Below are 20,042 nucleotides of genomic sequence, written 5' to 3'. Positions count from 1 at the left end.
ATTTATTTTATTTATTTTAATTTTAATTTTATATACTTTTTCGAGACAGTCTTGCTCTGTTGCCCAGGCTGGAGTGCAGTGGCATGATCTCAGCTCACTGCAACCTTCACCTCCTGGGTTCAAGCAGTTCTCCTGCCGAAGCCTCCTGAGTAGCTGGGATTACAGGTGCCCGCCACCATGCCTGGCTAATTTTTATATTTTCAGTAGAGACGGGGTTTCACCATATTGGCCAGGCTGGTCTCGAACTTCTGATCTCGTGATCTGCCCGCCTTGACCTCCCAAAGTGCTGGGATTGTATGGGCGTGTGCCACCGCACCCAATCTTCACTAATATTTTAAAAGTATACAGTGGCCAGGTGCGAGGCTGACGTGGTTGAAGCACCTGAGAGGCGAGAAGTTCGAGACCAGCCTGGCCAACATGGTGAAACACCATCTCTACCAAAAATAGAAAATAAGCCACACCACAGTATTGGAGGGCCAGATGATGAAAGGCCAGTAGATGGTTGAGACCGGAGAAAATGAGAAACTATGAATTTTTTAAAAATAAAATATTCTTCAGTATATGAAACTTTAAAAAAAAAGCTTTGGGAGTAGGTTTGACTACCTGGAAGGAGAAGGAAGTGGGAAGATTCTTTGGAAATACTTATATTTATAGACTAAGTAGAAGACTCACAGAAAGTAGAGTCTGAGAAATAGAAGGTCAGCGCAGATCTTCACAGCAGTCGTCAGAGCTCCAGCAGGACAGGCTGAGAAAAGGGTACTGGTTGTTTTTGGTGACTTTATCCAGAACAGTTTTTGTCAGTTTACCTAATTGAGATTGCTTTGTGCTAAGCAGATAATGAAAGGTAGGGATGCTTCTTAAAGTGTGTCCTGTAAAGACTTCTTTAGCCTGTGTCCTGGTCTCTAACATGTTGATTGCTTTTCAGGTTGTTGGGAAAATTAATTAATGAATTTCTAGAATGCCCAGAAAGTATCCGCAACATAGTAATGGTAACAACTAGTTAGTATCATTATGATTGCTATTGCCTTTTTTTATTTTTGTGATGTTTTGATGTGAAAGGTTAGAATTTCTAAGAAGTTTTTTTCTCTCTTAGATCTGTGACTTTGGCCTGGCCCGTGTTGCAGATCCAGACCATGATCACACAGGGTTCCTGACAGAATATGTGGCCACACGTTGGTACAGGGCTCCAGAAATTATGTTGAATTCCAAGGTAAGGACTAAGTTTGCATAAAAAGAAATCCAGTAAGTAGGAGAACTTTCTGAATGCATTGCAGTAAGCCGTAAGTTTCCCTCTCAGTCTCTTTCTGTTTGTTGAGAGTTAGCCTACCTGGTCAGAGCCAAGGTGCTGTCTTTTTTTTAAATTTAATTTAATTTAATTTTTTTTTTTTTTTGAGACAGGGTCTCACTCTGTCACCCAGGCTGGAGTGCAATGGCACCATCACGGCTCACAGTCTCAACCTCCCAGGCTCAAATGACCCTCCTCACCTCAATCTCCAGAGTAGCTGGAACTACAGAGTGCACCACTACACCTGGCTAATTTTTTTTTTTTGAAATGGAGTCTCCCTCTGTCGCCCAGGCTGGAGTGCAGTAGCGCAATCTCAGCTCACTGCAAGCTCCGCCTCCTGGGTTCATGCCACTCTCCTCCCTCAGCCTCCCAAGTAGCTGGGACTACAGGCACCCGCCACCATGCCTGGCTAATTTTTTGTATTTTTAGTAGAGATGGGGTTTCACCGTGTTAGCCAGGATGGTCTCTATCTCCTGACTTCATGATCCGCCTGCCTCAGCCTCCCAAAGTGCTGGGATTACAGGCGTGAGCCACTGCACCTGGCCACACCTGGCTGATTTTTTAATTTTTTTTTTGTAAAATAGGGGATCTTCCTATGTTGCCCAGGCTGGTCTTGAATTCCTGAGCTCAAGGGATCCGCCCACCTCAGCCCCTGCACCAAAGTGCTGGGGTTATAGGGATGAGCCACCACACCTGGCCCCAAGGTGCTGTCTAAATTTTGTTTGGCATTGAACTTCTGGGCCCTAGGCCTCAGCCTCTCTACCTCAGCTAGTATAGTGCTGACGGTTGTAGAGTAGGAGAGGGTGTGCCTCTCTAGTCACTATTACCATAAGTGGTCTGTGTTTCACTCCTTGGACAGCTGTCCTAAAGTCCTGCCTATCGCTGTCACTGTTAGGTGTGCGCTGAGTAGAGGTTATTCAGTAATGTGTATTTCTGTAAACATGGGCCAGGGCTGTTCTATAAAGGTCAAATTTATAATGAAGAATGTCTCTTTGGCAGAATTATATTGTAATTTGTTGTACTTGAAGAAAACATAAATGTGGACAGAGTAGGAACTGCTGTGGATTCTTTTGAAATTATATGATTTCCATGATTTCCTGCTTCCAAATGAAGTGCTTTCTTCTGCATCTGTGAGTGGCATATAGAGGTCTCATCCACACTGTACTAGCAAGGTCTGTGTCTTGGTCATAAGAAATGGTTGAATAAGTTTACAAAAGCCCAAAAAAGTGAAGTGTGACATTTTTTGTTGGGTTTATGAGCCAGGAGGCAAAAATTGAGGGCTGCTATGGAGATTGAGATTCAGTATTTTTACTGTCATTTGCAAATAATATATGAATAAGGTGTGAAAATTGAGTAGTTAAGTAGGCCTGACATACTACCTATAACTAGTGTCTCGGGTTTATAAGATTCTTAAACACAGTTCCATCTGCTATCATGCAAAGATACTTGAAGAAAAGCAACAAAAATAGACATTGGATCTTGTATCTAGGGCCCAGGAACCAGAAATAGTCCTGAGAAGCTTAGTGGAAATGAAACAACAGGTCTAATTAGCTCATAGGCTTCTTTCTCTTCCTCCATCCTTTATGAGTACAGATAAGCTATTAGATTTTTTTCATAAGGAAATGGAATCTGTTTAAAGCATTTAGTTTTTCTTGATGTCCTACATTTGTTCAGTTTAGTTATAAAAGTAAAATCTCATTAACATAAATTCCATTATAAAGAAGGATTTGGTGTAACAGATGTTTCAGAGGAGAAAATGCCATGTTGACTCTCTAATTCTGTATCACAAATAATCCCACATAACAAGTTCTTTCTCTGACTGGCCACGTGACAGCCATTCTAAACAAGGAGCATTGGCATGCCAGTGTTCAGTGCCAGTTGTAAAGGGAGCTGTTGGTGTGCGTTTGTCCTGGTATGGCTTCTTGGTCTTGCAGTCTCCGTTCTGACTTAGATGCCCCCACTGTCTTCACTTCTTGATTACCCCCCAGGGAGAAGTAGCCAGAGAGGGTGTTCTTCAAGATGACCAGCTTTTCCTTCTACTTGCAGGGTCACCAAAGTGAAAATTGAGTGTTCATTTTTTTCTTATTTGCAATACCTGTAGCCTGAGAATGTTACTTCTAACAGTTGTCTTCATTTTGTTCATTTTTATTAATGTAGAAAATTATCAAACCCATAGAAAAATTGAGAGCAGAGTGAACACTTAACATCTTGTCATATTTCTTATCCCTCCTTCCCTCTGTTACTCTTTCCTTTCTCTCTCTCTCTCTTTTCTTGTGTCTCTTCTTTTTTGTCAGACCATGTGACACTTCAGCAACATATACCACTTCACTCCTAGACCCTTTGGGGCATACTAATGCTTCTTACAAAGAAAGTGTTCTTCCCACAGCTAGAGTACCCTTAGACTTTCACAAAATGATCAGCATTAATTCCATGACATCCCATCCCCCCAAAAAAGTCTAGGTAACTCTGTTTTCAACACACGATTTAATAGTTTCATGCATTATTCTTAGTCTAGAACAGTCTTGCCCTTCCTCTCTTCTTCAAGATACTCAGTACTTTGCAATGTACAGATCGGTTGTTTCACAGAGTGGTTCACATTGTGGATTCTTCTGATGAGTTCTTCCTGATGAGATGTAGCTTGCACGTTTCTGACATGACCACTACAGATTCCTGGAGAATGGTGTATGTGAATCTGTTTTCCAGCAGCCTTCCCTCAGTGATTCAGCACTCACTTCTGTCAGTTATCGTATTGGGGGTTATAAAAATTGTAATTTTCTAAATTTATTCTTCCTTTTACTTGTATTAGCTAGCATTCTTCTATGAAGATTTTTCCCATTTACCCTTTCTCTTCCTGTGTGTCCTACCTTTGTTTTTAAAACACTATTACAGACCCAGGATTTTTTTTTTTTTTTTTTTTTGAGATGGAGTCTCACTCTGCGCCCAGGCTGGAGTGCAGTGGCACAATCTCGGCTCACTGCAAGCTCCACCTCCCGGGTTCACGCCTTTCTCCTGCCTCAGCCTCCTGAGTAGCTGGGACTACAGGCGCCTGCCACCACACCTGGCTAATTTTTTGTGTTTTTAGTAGAGATGGGGTTTCACTGTGTTAGCCAAGATGGTCTTGATCTCCTGACCTCATGATCCGCCCACCTTGGCCTCCCAAAGTGCTGGGATTACAAGCGTGAGCCACCACACCCGGCCTAGGATTTTTTTTAATGTGTTGTCCATTTTAACTTTTTTTTTTTTTAACTCATATTGTCCCAGTTTTGAGAAGCTAGAGCACTCTGTGTACATATTTGTAACGTTTTATAGAATTTCAGCTTTCAGAAAACTAGCTCTGTTTTAGCTTGTTTAGGAAAGAAAAAAATTTTTAAAAATAAAAGTTGCCAAGTGCAGTGGCTCACACTTGTTATCCCAGCACTTTGGGAGGCCGAGATGGGTGGATTACTCGCCAGGAGTTCGATACCAGCCTGGCCAACTTGGTGAAACCCAATCTCTACTAAAAATACAAAAAATTAGTCAGGCATGATGGCGGACACCTGTAATCCCAGCTACTCAGGAGGCTGAGGCATGAGAATTGTTTGAACCTGGGAGGCAGAGGTTGCAGTGAGGCGAGGTCATGCCACTACACTCCAGCCTGGGCAACAGAGTGAGACTCTGTCTAAAAAAATAAAAGTTGTAAGAAAAGTATAAGGTAGCCATTCTCAAACCTTCTGGTCTCAGGATCCCTGTACATTTCTTTCGTTCGTTCGTTCGGTCATTCTTTCGTTCGTTCTTTCTGTTTTTTTGAGAATGGGTCTCACTCTGTCACCCAGGCTGGAGTGCTCGGCTCACTGCAACTGCAACTGCCGCCTCCCAGGTTCAAGCGATTCTCATGCCTCAGCCTCCTGAGTAGCTGGGATTACAAGCGCATGCCACCACGCCCAGCTAATTTTTGTATTTTTAGCAGAGTCGGGGTTTCACCATGTTGGTCAGGCTGGTCTAAAACTCCTGACCTCAAGTCATCCACCCTCCTCAGCCTCCCAAAGTCTGGGATTACAGGTGTGAGCCATTGCACCTAGCCTCTTTTTTTTCTTTTTGAAACGGAGTCTCGCTCTGTCGCCCAGGTGGAGTGTAACGGCGCCATCTCGGTTCACTGCAACCTCCGCCTCCCGGGTTCAAGCAGTTCTCCCTGCCTCAGCCTCCCAAGTAGCTGGGGTTACAGGCGCCCACCACCACGCCTGCCTGATTTTTGTATTTTTAATAGAGACGGGGTTTCACCACATTGGCCAGGCTGGCCTTGAGCTCCTGACCTCAGATTCCACCTCAGCCTAAAGTGCTGGGATTACAGGCGTGAGCCACCGTGCCTGGCTTTTGTTTTTTGTTTGTTTTGTTTTGTTTTTTTGAGACAGGGTTTCTCTCTGTCACCCAGGATGGCAGCCTCCCCATCCTGGGCTCAAGCGTTCCTCTGGCCTCGCCTCCCGTGTAGCTGGGACTACAAGCGTGTACCACCATGCCCAGCTAACTTTTGTATGTTTTTGTAGGGACAGGGTTTTGCCATGTTGGCCAGACTGGTCTCAAACTCCTGGGCTCAACTGATCCACCCACCTCAGCCTCCCATATTGCTGGGATTATGGGCATGAGCCACTGCGCCTGGCCAAGATCCCTTTACATATGTTAAAAATTATCAAGAACCAGCTGGGTGTGGTGGCTCACACCTGTAATCCCAGCACTTTGGGAGGCTGAGGCAGATGGATCAGTTGAGCCCAGGAGTTTGAGACCAGCCTGGCCAACATGGAGAAGCCCTGTCTCTACTAAAAATACAAAAAATGCACTGGGCATGGTGGCACACGCCTGTAATCCCAGCTACTTGGAGGCTGAGGCAGGAGAATTGCTTGAACCCAGGAGGTAGAGGTTGCAATGAGCCGAGATCGTGCCACAGTACTCCAGCACTGCACAGTGAGACTCTGTCTCAAAAAAAAAAAAAAAAAAATCAAGGACCCATACATATTTTTTTATTTATGTAGGTTATATCTATTGTTATTTTAAATATGAAACTTTTTTTTTTTTGAGAGGTCTTGTTCTTGTCCCCCAGGCTTGAGTGCAATAGCTCAATCTTGGCTCACTACGACCTCCGCCTCCTGGGTTCAAATGATTCTCCTGTCTTCTGCCTCCCAAGTAGCTGGGATTAAGGCACCTGCCACCATGCCCGGCTAATTTTTGTATTTTTTAGTGAAGACGGGGTTTCACCATGTTGGCCAGGCTGGTCTCAAACTCCTGACCTCAGGTAATCTAACCGCCTCAGCTTCCCAAAGTCCTGGGATTACAGGCGTGAGCCACCACGCCCGGCCTATAATATGAAACTTTAAAATGTATTAATTAATTTTTAAATAGTAAACCTACTATATGTTAAGTTGTATGTTTTTCATAAGAATAAGTTTATTTTCCACAATAAAAACATTTTAGTGAGGCCAGACGTGATGGCTCTTCCCTATAATCCCAACGCTTTGGGAGGCCAATGCAGGAGGATCACCAGGAGTTTGAAACCAGCCCTGGCGACATAGTGAGATTCTGTCTGTACAAAAAAAAATTTTTTTTTTTTTTTTTGAGACCGAGTCTTGCTCTGTCACCCAGGCTGGAGTGCAGTGGCTGGATCCCAGCTCACTGCAAGCTCCGCCTCCCGGGCTCACGCCATTCTCCTGCCTCAGCCTCCCGAGTAGCTGGGACTACAGGCGCCTGCCACCTCGCCTGGCTAGTTTTTTGTAGTTTTTACTAGAGACAGGGTTTCACCGTGTTAGCCAGGATGGTCTTGATCTCCTGACCTCGTGATCCGCCCGTCTCGGCCTCCCAAAGTGCTGGGATTACAGGCTTGAGCCACCGCACCTGGCCAAAATTTTTTTTTTTTTTGAGACGGAATCTCGCTCTGTCGCCCAGGCTGGAGTATAGTGGTGCGATCTCAGCTCACTGCAATCTCCGCCTCCTGGGTTCATGCCATTCTCTTGCCTCAGCCTCCCGAGTAGCTGGGACAGGCGCCCGCCACCACACCTGGCTAATTTTTTTTGTGTTTTTAGTAGAGACGAGGTTTCACCGTGTTAGTCAGGATGGGCTCAATCTCCTGACCTTGTGATTCACCCGCCTCGGCCTCCCAAAGTGCTGGGATTACAGACGTGAGCTACCACACACTGCGGTCTGTACAAAAAATTTTAAAATCAGCTGGGCGTGGTGGCATACACCTATAGTCCCAGCCACTCAAGAGGCTGAGATGGGAGGATTTCTTGAGCCCAGGAGATTGAGGCTGCAGTGTACCATGATCACACTACTGCACTCCAGCCTGGGCAACAGGGTGAGATCCTGTCTTTAAAAAAAACAAAAAAAACAATCTTTTGGTGAAAAGAGTGGCATTGTTTTCATTTTTGCAAGTCTCTTTAATGTCTGGCTTAATAGAAGACAGTTGGATTCTCATCTGGTTCTGCATTCAGTCTGTCAAATATGTTGTTTCGGTTTAAGTTCATGAGGAAAACTCTTCACACAGGTATGTAGCTGGAAAAAGGGAAATTTTAGTAGTCTTTTCAGCTACTTGTGGCTATTCTTTGATACTACCCCAATTTGAACAAGTGGTGGTTTCTTAAAGGTTAATTGCAGTATGGAATCTGAAATCATATCAGTGAACTCTTGATACTATTTTGTAAAAATTCATTAGTCTACCTTGCACTCATACTCATGCGTGATTTTGTTACGTATTTGGAAAATACTGGTTCACTGAGTTACACAGATATTCCAAACGTCACATTTCATGTACTAATCATCACTCGTCATATTGCATCTGGAAAAATCTCCTTTCCACTCGTGACTGAAAAGGATGAAAATGTCCTAGTAGTATAATAAATGTACTGTGACCTCTCACATCCTCTAGAGGGAACCCATAGGGGTCTCTGGAACACTCTTGTAGAACCGCCAGTTAGAACTCTTAAATGCCCTTTACCCCAGATTCAGGCTCACCGATTTTTTATCTTTTGCCCCATTTGCTTTATCATTCTTTGTGTGCATGTGTGTGGGCACTCCCACGCACTCTTGAGTCATTTGGGAGTAAATTGTAGATATGCCCCTTTACCTTGTTTCAGTATGTATTCAAACCATGGTTCTGTTGTTCCCTGGGGACATGTGGCAATGTTTAGAGACATTTTTGATTGTTACAATGAGGGGTAGGGGGTGCTCCTTGCATCAAGAGGCCAGAGATGCTGCTAAAAATCCTACAATGTACAGAACAGCCCTCCCAATAGAAACTTCCTCAGCCCAAAATGTTAGTCATACTAACATTTGAGGTTGAAAAACCCTGCCTTAAGAGTATTCTCTAACATGACCACAGTACAGTTTTCAAAATAAGGAAACTTAATACTGATTCAGTATCTAATGCACAGTTCATATTCACATTTTGGATATTATCCCAATAACCTTTGAACTATACCCCACCCAAACCACCCCCCCCACCTGGGCACAGGCTCACACGGGTTTTGTTTGTTTGCTTGCTAAAGACCGGGTTCTCAGGCCAGGCATAGTGGTTCACACCTGTAATCCCAGCACTTTGGGAGGCTGAGGCAGGTAAGTCACATGAGGTCAGGAGTTCGAGATCAGCCTGGCCAATATGGCGAAACCCTGTCTCTACTAAAAATGCAAAAAATTTCACTGGGCATAGTGGCAGTCGCCTGTGACCCCAGCTACTCAGGAAGCTGAGGCAGGAGAATCGCTTGAACCCATGAGGCGGAGGTTGCATGAGCTGAGATCGCGCCATTGCACTCCAGCCTGGGTGACAAAGCCAGACTCCGTCTCCAAAAAAAAAAAAAAAGAACGGGTTCTCATTCTGTCACCCAGGCTGGGGTACCATGGCACCGTCTCGGCTCACTGCGCCTCCGCCTCCTGGACTCAAGGCCATCCTCCCAACTCAGCCTCCCAAGTATCTGAGACTACAGGCACGTGCTACCACTCCTGGCTAATTTACTTATTTATTTTTGTACTTTTCATAGCGACAGATTGTTGTGTTTCTTTAGTCTCCTTTAAGAGTGCCGATGAGCTATTTTGTAGAATGCCCCTCAGTTTTGTGTCATGCATTTTTTACATGAACCAGAAAAGCAGTGTTTTACTTCTTGCTTCATTGTATTAGAAGGCTCATCTGGAGCCAGGCATGGTGCCTCGTGCCATAATCCCAGTACTTTGGCTGAGGCAGGAGGATCATTTGAGCCCAGGAGTTTGACACCAGTCTGGGCAAATAGTGGGACTCCTTCTCTACAAAAAAATTTAAAAATTCACCAGGTGTGGTGGTGTATGCCTGTAGCCCCAGCTACTCAGGAGGCTGAGGTGAGAGGATCACCTGAGACAAGGGAGTTGAATTTGCAGTGAAGCATGATTACACCATTGCACTTCAGCCTGAGTGACAGAGTGATGACACCATCTCTTAATTTTAAAAGAGTCAGCTTATATTCCTTGGAGAAACATCTTTTTTGCACCATTATTAAGAGTCAGACAGAATCCTTATGTGATTTTTTTTTAATTTTTATTTTTAGAGACAGGGTCTCACTCTGTCACCCAGGCTGGAATGCATTGGCTCAGTCATAGCTCACTGCAGCCTCCAATCCCTGAGCTCAAGTGATCCTCCCACCTCAGCCTCCCAGGTAACTGGGACTGCAGGTGTGAGCCACTGTGTGTGGCAAAAGTAATAATAATAATAATAATAAAATAATTAGATAATACCCAGTGTTGTTGAGGACATGAGGAAATGCATTTTCTTTCACATGCTGCTATTAGGAGTCTAACAGTGCAACTGCAGTCATAGCTCACTGCAGCCTCAAACTCCTGGCCTCAAGCAGTGCTCCCACCTCAGCTTCCCAAAGTATCCTCCCATGACTTCTAACAGGATTCCTTTAAAAGAAAATATATTCCTGAAAAACGAATAGGAAAAGAAGATGAGAATTCTTTTTTTAAATTTTATTTTATTTATTTATTATTATTATTATTATTATTATTATTTGGAGATGGAGGCTCCCTCTGTTGCCCAGGCTGGAGTGCAGTGGTACAGTCTTGACTCACTGCAACCTCTGCCTCCCAGGTTCAGGTGATTCTCCTGCCTCAGGCTCCCGAGTAGCTGGAACTATGGGTGCCCACCAGCACACCCGGCTAATTTTTGTAGTTTTAGTAGAGACAGCGTTTTACCATGTTGGCCAGGCTGGTCTCGAACTCCTGACATCAGGTGATTCGCCCATCTCGGCCTCCCGAAGTCCTGGGATTGCAGACATGAGCCACCATGCCCAGCCGAGAATATTTTAGAAGAGATTGGTAAAATATGATGGAGCTAGCACACTCTCCCCCCAGCCCAGAAAAGGTTTTTAGACCTTTTTTGTTTTTCCAGCTCCAATTTATGACAATTCTAAATCTGTCTCTCAAATTGTTTCAAAAAAGGACTGATGTATACTTTGGAAATTCTAATTTAATAAGTTAATCAACTTTGTGGGTTTGTTGTTGTTTTGAGACGGAGTCTCGCTCTGTCACCCAGGCTGGAGTGCAGTGGCACGATCTTGGCTCTCTGCAACCTCTGCCTCCTGGGTTCAAGCAGTTCTCCTGCCTCAGCCTCCCACGTAGCTGGAATTACAGGCACCCACCACCATGGCCGGCTAATTTTTTTTTTGTTTTTAGTAGAGATGGGGTTTCACCATGTTGGCCAGGCTAAGCTCAAACTCCTGGCCTCAAGTGATCTGCCCGTCTCTGCCTCCCAAAGTGCTGGGATTACAGGAATGAGCCACTGTGCCCAGCCCAAGTTAATCAACTATGAAGAGGAAAATAAAATCACATGATCTTGGTTGTTCAGCTTCTCAAAGAAAGCCAAATTGTTTTATGTTTTTCCATGCTGTTTACTCATATTTCCGAATTGTAGAGTCAAAGGAAAAGTTCAGAGTCCCATCAGCAATGCACCTGTCATACAGGAAGATCTCTTCATGTCCTATAACACCAGATGCCATTTTCAGTCTTTTCTCTCTTTCTCCTGCAGGGCTACACCAAGTCCATTGATATTTGGTCTGTAGGCTGCATTCTGGCAGAAATGCTTTCTAACAGGCCCATCTTTCCAGGGAAGCATTATCTTGACCAACTGAACCACATTCTGGGTAAGATTCCCGAGCCCTTCAGGAGCTAGATTTACTCAAGTTTGCCTGCCTACAGCTTATATCAAAGTCACTTCATTAAATTAAGAAGAGTTCTAATACACTCTTTAACCTGTGGTAGGTGTGAATTTTTAACCTTCCCTGATTTAAAATGTTAAGGACTTTTGTGTAAAAACTTAAGAAAAGTAAGCATTAGGGGTGGTGATAAACCATTAATTATCAGGGTTCATTCTGACTCACAATTGATGTTGTGTAGTAATTTGCCTTGGTCTTGATAACTAACAGCTAATTTTTTTATCTGATAGGTATTCTTGGATCCCCATCACAAGAAGACCTGAATTGTATAATAAATTTAAAAGCTAGGAACTATTTGCTTTCTCTTCCACACAAAAATAAGGTGCCATGGAACAGGCTGTTCCCAAATGCTGACTCCAAAGGTAAATGTTATTTCATTGATTAGTTTTTTCTTAGACTTAGCTTCGTGTCTGTTAAATTGTTAGGTCACTAGCCTGAAAAGTGAGCCTATGGCTGTTGGATAATGCTTTCTTTAGTGCTCACTCTGAATTACTGTCTTCCCTTTTTTTTGGAAACAGTGGCAATGCAGTAAGGGAGCCTGGTAATGACTGTCTAGTTCTCCCCATTTTGGTTTCTTTGCTAATTTTAACTTGCGTTAAGGTCACTTTCTTTTGTTTTGTTTTTGTTTGGGACAGAGTCTCACTCTGTCGCCCAGGCTGGAATGTAGTACCCCAATCTCAGCTCATTGCAGCCTCCTCCTCCTGGGTTCAAGCGAGTCTCCTGCCTCAGTCTCCCGAGTAACTGGGACTACAGGCGCGCACCACCACACCGGCTCATTTTTGTGTTTTTAATAGAGACAGGGTTTCACCATGCTGGCCAGGCTGGTATCGAACTCCTGACCTTTTGATTTGCCTGCCTCGGCCTCTCAAAGTACTGGGATTACAGGCGTGAGCCACAGTGCTTGGCCTAATTTAAGGTCACATTTTTAGGTCTCAGGAACTCTAGAACTCTGCAAACAAATCACACCTTTTCATCTCGTCACTTGATAATTTTTAAAATCAGGTTTATTGAATAATAATTTACACAGAATAAATTCACACTTTTTAGTTGTGTGGGCCTCTGAATTTTAACAAACATGAACTGTTGTGTAACAACCACTGCAATTGAGATGTGGAATACTCCCATCATCCCCAAAAGTTGCCTTGCGCCATTTGTAGTGGGTCACCCCTCTCCAAACCCAGTCTCTGGCAATCATTGATCTGATTTCTATCCCTATAGTTTTGCCTTTTCCGGCATGTCATGTTAATGGAATCATGGAGTATGTAGCCTTTTTATGTCTAGATTCTCACATTCAGCATAATGCATTTGAGATTTATAAAAATCCACGTCATTGCTTATGTCAGTCTCTTCAACAAATGGTGCTGGAACAATTAGACACCCATATGCAAAATTTACAAAATTCAAAATGGAACATAAACCTAAATATAAGGCCTAAAGTTATTAACCTTCAAGAAGAAAACAGGAGAGAATCTTCATGACCTTATGTTAGGCAAAGATTTTTTAGAGTACCCATAAAAGAAAAAAGTGATACATTTGATTTTTACCCTTTTTTTTTTCAGGTCAGCTTCATTTAATAATTGTATTATATTTTATTCCTATTTAACATGTACCTGTTAAATGTATTAGGCGGCTAGTTTTTAAAACATCATGCTATTATAAAACCATGATAGGCAGAATAATGACCCTCCCATCCACCCCCATGGCTATATTCTAATTTCTAGAGCCTATGACTGTGTTAGGTTCCCTGGCAAACAGGAGTTATGGTTGCAGATGCAATCAAGATTGTTTATCAGCTGACCTTTTTTTTTTTTTTTTTTTTTCCAACTGCTCCTTACAGAGCAGGGCTGATCCATGAGCAGTGTGGTATGCCCAGAGTAGGCCCGTCAGCTGACTTTTAAGATAGGAAGGTTGCCAGGCGCGGTGGCTCACACCTGTAATCCCAGCACTTTGGGAGGCTGAGGTGGGTGGATCACGAGGTCAGGAGATGGAGACCATCCTGGCTAATATGGTGAAACTCCCATCTCTACTAAAAAAAAAAAAAAAATACAAAAAATTAGCTGGGCGTGGTGGCAGGCACCTGTAATCCCAGCTACCTGGGAGGCTGAGTCAGGAAAATGGCATGAACCCAGGAGGCGGAGCTTGCAGTGAGCCGAGATCACGCCACTGCACTCCAGCCTGGGCAACAGAGCCAGACTCCGTCTCAAAAAAAAAAAAGATAGGAAGATTATCCTGGATTGTCTCTCTAGGTAGGTGGATTATCTAGGTGGGCCCATTTATAAAAACAGGGTTCTTTAAAAGTGGAGGAGGGAATCTGAATAGGGTGCTTGTCCTTCCGTATCTTTATCTGCATACGTGTACGTATTTTCTCTATAATTAATTTTTTAAAAATAATTATTATAAGGGTTAACTTTTTTAAAAATTCAGAAATTATAGAAATATTTAAGAAGGTAAAATTCTATTACAATTATTCCCTAAATGTCATTGTTAATAGAATTGTGTCTTGAATATCTTTTCACATCAGTGCATAGATCTAGCTTATCGTTAATGATTTTATAGCATTTTTATCCAGTCTTGTTAGAAATTTAGCTATTTCTAACTTCCTGTTTTGTCTATATGTGTTTATTTGTACATGCATATGAATATATGTGTATATGTAGATTTAACAACTGTCTACTTAAATGTTGAATTGGTTTTATGTATTGACCTGAGTGAAGGCTGAGAAATACTCGGTTGTTTAAAACTGAATTTCTTTTGAAAATGGTAGACACTTTCTTTTAATCTTTCATATAAAGGTAGAAGAATTTCATCATTGTAGACAGTTAAGAAGTATAGGAGGAATGGTAAGGGAGTATGATCCTGATGACCAGGATCCCACAGTAACCTTTCGGTTTTTTTGCACTAATGTGTGCAAGCTTCTATCTGTGTGGTTGTAATTATATAATGTATTTTGGTTTTGGGGTTTTTTGTTTGTTTGTTTGTTTGTTTTGGAGACAGATCTGGCTATATCACCCAGGCTGGAGCACAGTGGCGCAATCTCGGCTCACTGCAACCTCCACCTCCCAGGCTCAAGCCATCCTCCCACTTCAGCCACCTGCATAGCTGGGACTACAACTGAGTAGCTGGAACTACCTGCGCCACCATGCCTAGCTAATTTTTGTATTCTTTGTAGAGACAGGGTTTCACCGTGTTGCCCAGTCTGGTCCCAAAGTCTTGAGCTCAAGCTATCTGCTCACCCTGGGCTTCTAAAATGTTAGGATTACAGGCATGAGCAGCCACACCCAGCCTGTAATGTATTTTGATGGTAGGATATTTTTAGCGAGAATGTCACATGCATAATACATGTTACTGATTAGATTGGCTTGTATATTATACCTCCTAAGCATGTTACCTAAATGTTACTAAATGTTATTTCCTGAGTTGCTTTTTTAAAGAGGTGCATAAGCAACAGAGATGCATCATTAGGCCTGGTATGGTGGCTCATGCCTGTGATCCTAGCCCATTGGAAGGTCAACGCAGGAGGATCGCTTGAGGCCAGGAATTTGAGACCTGCTTGGACAACATAGTAAGACCCCATCTCTACAAAATTAAAAACTTAAAATTCAGCCAAGTGTAGTAGTACCTACCTGTAGTCTGAACCACCTGGGGAACTGAGGAGGGAGGATTGAATGAGCCCAAGGAGGTCAAAGCTGCTGTTAGCTGTGATTGCATCATTGCACTCCATGCTTACGGAGAGACTCTCTTCTCTCTTAAAAAACAAAAAAATAAGCCTACTCCCAGATGTTCCTCTCCTGTTTGTTTCCTTACTCTTGTCTGTAGTTAATCATGATTTGCATCAAACTATTTCTGATTCTTTTTTTATGCTTGTTTTCATTTTCTTTTTTTCTTTTTTTTTCTGAGACAGAGTCTCACTCTGTCGCCCAGGCTAGAGTTCAGTGGCGTGATCTCGGCTCACTGCAACCTCTGCCTCCCTGGTTCAAGCAGTTCTCTGTCTCACCCTCCCGAGTAGCTGGGATTACAGGTGCCTGCCACCGTGCCTGGCTAATTTTTGTATTTTTAGTAGAGATGGGGTTTCACCATCTTGGCCAGGCTGGTCTTGAACTCCTGACCTTATGATCCACCTGCCTCAGCCTGAGCCACTGTGCCTGGCCGCTTATTTTCGTTTTCTTTTTTCTCCCCTCCCCTCCCCTCCTTTCTTTCTTTCAAGTTTCGCTCCTGTTGCCCAGTGGGCTGGAGTGCAGTGGCATGATCTTGGCTCACTGCAACCTCTGCCTCCTGAGTTCAAGTGATTCTCCTGCCTCAGCCTCCCAAGTAGCTGGGATTACAGGCATGCGCCACCATGCCCAGCTAATTTTGTATTTTTAATAGAGATGGGGTTTTAGCATGTTGATCAGGCTGGTCTCAAACTCCTGATCTCAGGTGATCCACCTGCCTCAGCCACTCAAAGTGCTGGGATTACAGGCGTGAGCCACAGCTCCCACCCAGCCTGCATTTTGTTTTTTATTTTATTTTACTATTACTATTTTTAATTTTTTTTGAGACAGAATTTCACTCTTGTTGCCCAGGCTGGAGTGCAATGGTGTGATCTTGTCTCACTGCAACCTCCACCTCCCAGGTTCAAGTGATTCTCCTGCCTCAACCTCCTGAGTAGCTGGGATTATGGGTGCACGCCACCATGCCCAGCTAATTTTTTGTATTTTTAGTAGATACGGGGTTTTGTCACATTGACCAGGCTGGTCTCAATCTCCTGACCTCAGGTGATCCGCTGCCTCAGCCTCCCAAAGTGCTGGGGTTAACAGGCGTGAGCCACCTCACCTGGCCTCACTTTTTTTCTTTTGAGATGGGATCTTACTCTGTTGCCCAGGCTGGAGTACAATGGCATGATCACAGCTCACTTCAGCCTCCACCTCCCTGGGCTTGCGTGATCTGCCCACCTCAGCCTCCTGAGTAGCTGGGACCACAAGCGCATGTTACTACGCCCAGCTAATTTTTTGTATTTTTCATAGAGACAGCATTGGCCCACATTGCCAGACTGGTCTTGATCTCCTGACCTTATGATCTGTCCACTGCGGCCTCCCAAAGTGTTGGGATTACAGCCTGGGCACGGTGGATTACGCCTGTCATCCCAGCACTTTGGGAGGCCGCAGTGGACAGATCATAAGGTCAGGAGATGGAGACTACGGTGAATCCCTGTCTCTACTAAAATACAAAAAAATTAGCTGGCGGGCACCTGTAGTCCCAGCTACTCGGGAGGCTGAGGCAGGAGAATGGCATGAACCCAGGAGGCGGAGCTTGCAGTGAGCCAAGATCGTGCCACTGCACTCCAGCCTGGGCTACAGAGCAAGACTCCATCTCAGAAAAAAAAAAAAAAGTGTTGGGATTACCAGTGTGAGCCACCACTCCTGGCCATTTTTTTTAGGTTAAGATTATGAAGTTTGAGATTCATTCATGCAGATAATTAGCACCACTAAAATCCAGGAAATTAAATTTGCAATGCTGGTATTGGGTGAATATAATGAAGAAGTAGTGCAAAGCTATAAATAAAATAAAGAAGAGAAATGGGAATTGGTGGTGCTACAGGGAGCAGTACAGCATCAGGTGTTAGGAGTATAGGTTTTGTAGCCTGACCTCCTGGGTACAGTCCACAACCCAGCCTCTTACTAGCTGTGTGACTATTAGACAAACTGCTTAACCTTTCTGAGCCTCAGTTTTCTTTTGTTTCCTTTTTGGGGGGAGTGGTGGATTGTGTTTTTGTTTGGTTTGGTTTTGAGATGGAGTCCTACTCTGTCACCCAGGCTGGAGTGCAGAGGCATGATCATAGCTCACTGCAACCTCAAACTCCCGGGCTCAAGCAGTCCTCCCACTTCAGCCTCCTAAGTAGCTGGGACTATAGGCATGCACCACCACATCTGGCTAATTTTTGTATTTTTTGTAGAGATGGGTTCTCACTATGGTGCCCAGGCTGGTCTTGAACTGCGAGGCTCAAGCAGTCCTCCTGCCTCGGCCTCCCAAAGTGCTGGTATTACAGGCATGCACCATCGCACCCAGCCGGTTTTCTTTTTTATATGATTATTGATAGTATCTGCATCACAGGATTGTGTGAATGTTCATACCACTGGCATTTGTAGGTCTAACATCTTTCCATACCTCGCTCTGTTGCCCAGGCTGGAGTGCAAGAGGTGCGATCTTGCCTCACTGCAACCTCCACCTCCCAGGTTCAAGCTGTTCTCCTGCCTCAGCCTCTTGTGTAGCTGGACTTACAGACGCTTGCCACCACGCCCAGCTAATTTTTTTTATTCATTCATTCATTCATTCATTCATTCATTCATTCATTCATTCATTTATATATATATATTTTTTTTTTTTTTTTTTTTTGAGACAGAGTCTCGCTTTGTCACCCAGGCTGGAGTGCGGTGGCATGATCTCGGCTCACTGCAAGCTCCGCCTCCCAGGTTCACGCCATTCTCCTGCCTCAGCCTCCCAAGTAGCTGGGACTACAGGCGCCCGCCACCTCGCCCGGCTAGTTTTTTGTATTTTTTTTAGTAGAGACGGGGTTTCACTGTGTTACCCAGGATGGTCTCGATCTCCTGACCTCGTGATCCGCCCGTCTCGGCCTCCCAAAGTGCTGGGATTACAGGCTTGAGCCACCGCGCCCGGCCTTATTTATATTTTTATTTTGAGATGGAGTCTCGCTCTGTTGCCCAGGCTGGAGTGCAGTGGCGAGATCTTACCTCACTGCAAGCTCCGCCTCCTGGGTTCACGCCATTCTCCTGTCTCAGCCTCCAGAGTAGCTGGGACTACAGGCACCCGCCACCACGCCCGGCTAATTTTTTGTATTTTTAGTAGAGGTGGGGTTTCATCTTGTTAGCCAGGATGGTCTGGATCTCCTGACCTCGTGATCCATCCACCTCGGCCTCTCAGAGTGCTGGGATTACAGGTGTGAACCACTGTACCCGGCCTAATTTTAATTTTTAGTAGAGACGGGTTTCATCATGTTGGTCAGGCTAGTCACGAACTCCTGACCTCAGTTGATTCACCTGCTTTGGCCTCCCAAAACGCTGGGATTACAGGTGTGAGCCACCGTGCCCGGCCTCTAGTTGTTAAAGAGTGACTACCTGGTGTTCCCTTGTAGGGATGACCCGTAAGTGTCCTTCAGCCATATTGACATTGGACATTAAAGTTTACATCAGTTGCCTATTGCTGCATAAAAAAACCACTCCAAAACTCAGGCTTGAAGCAACAGCCATGCATTTGTTCATGAGTCCATTGGGCTGGTGCAGCTGAGTAGTTCTGCTGAGCCCACCTGGGTTCAGCCATGCACTGCTATCATCTGCTGGCTCCCTCCACCATCCCTCAGTTGTGGTGGTTTTATGCCTTACAGTTGGTCCTTCCTGCAGTTGCCTCTTTATCCTAAAGTAGACTAGACTTGGTGGCTTCTCATGATGGCATAAATATTCCAAAAGAGCAAGAGCCTATGCTGCAAGGTCTCTTGGGACCAAATCTCAGAACAGCACTTCAACAGTTCTACCATGCTTTTTTGTTGTTGTTGTTGTTTTGAGACAAGGTCTCACTCTGCCACTCAAACTGGAGTGCAGTTGCATAGTCTCAACTCACTACAACCTCCACCTCCTGGGCTCAAGCAGTCCTCTGTCTCAGCCTCTTGAGTAGCTGGGACTTGAGTGCCACTGTGCCTGGCTAATTTTTTTTTTTTTTTTTTTTTTTTTTTTTTGAGACAGAGTCTTACTCTTGTCTTCCAGGCTGGAGTGCAGTGGCACAGTCTCGGCTCACTGCAACCTCTGCCTCCCAGGTTCAAGCGATTCTCCCACCCCAGCCCCCTGAATAGCTGGGATTATAGGCACATGCCACCACACCTGGCTAATTTTTGCTTTTTATGTATGTATGTATGTGTTTACTTAATTTCGAGATGGAGTCTTACTCTGTCACACAGGCTGGAGTGCAATGGTGCGATCTCGGCTCACTGCAACTTCCGCTTCCCAGGTTCAAGCAATTCTCCTTCTTCAGCCTCTCGGGTAGTTGGGATTACAGACACACGCCACCATGCCCAGCTAATTTTTGTATTCTTAATAGAGATGAGGTTTCACCATGTTGACCAGGCTGGTCTTGAACTCTTGACCTCGTGAGCCACTCACCGTGGCCTCCCAAAGTGCTGAGATTACAGGCGTGAACCACCGTGCCTGGCACTGTTTTGTTTGTTTGTTTGTTTGTTTGTTTGAGAGGGAGTCTTACTCTGTCGCCCAGGCTGGAGTGCAGTGGCACGATCTCAGCTCACTGCAACCTCTGCCTCCCAGGTTCAAGCAATTCTCCTGCCTCAGCCTCCCTAGTAGCTGGGACTACAGGCGCACACTGCCACACCTGGCTAATTTTTTGTATTTTTACCCAGGATGTTGGCCATGTTGGCCAGGATAGTCTTGATCCCCTGACCTCATGATCCACCCGCCTTGGCCTCCCAAAGTGCTGGGATTACAGGCGTGAGCCACCACACCCGGCCACTTGTTTTTATATTTTTAAGAAAACATACATAAATTCATTCATTCAGTGAA

At 44.4% G+C, this 20,042-nt stretch overlaps 1 protein-coding gene across 1 annotated transcript in view; it reads left to right on the top strand.

Annotated features, from left to right (window-relative positions):
* The window catches only part of MAPK1 (mitogen-activated protein kinase 1), a 112,411-nt gene that overhangs the window by 67,547 nt on the left and 24,822 nt on the right, over window positions 1–20,042 (top strand). The window contains exons 4-6 of the mRNA XM_023197972.2: window positions 1,094–1,210; window positions 11,298–11,412; window positions 11,715–11,846. Coding sequence (XP_023053740.1) covers window positions 1,094–1,210; window positions 11,298–11,412; window positions 11,715–11,846 — 364 coding nt within the window. The remainder of the gene's footprint in view (window positions 1–1,093; window positions 1,211–11,297; window positions 11,413–11,714; window positions 11,847–20,042) is intronic.

Source organism: Piliocolobus tephrosceles, chromosome 19 (assembly GCF_002776525.5).
Source record: "Piliocolobus tephrosceles isolate RC106 chromosome 19, ASM277652v3, whole genome shotgun sequence".
NCBI lineage: Eukaryota > Metazoa > Chordata > Mammalia > Primates > Cercopithecidae > Piliocolobus > Piliocolobus tephrosceles.
This window is presented reverse-complemented; position numbering and strand designations above follow the sequence as displayed.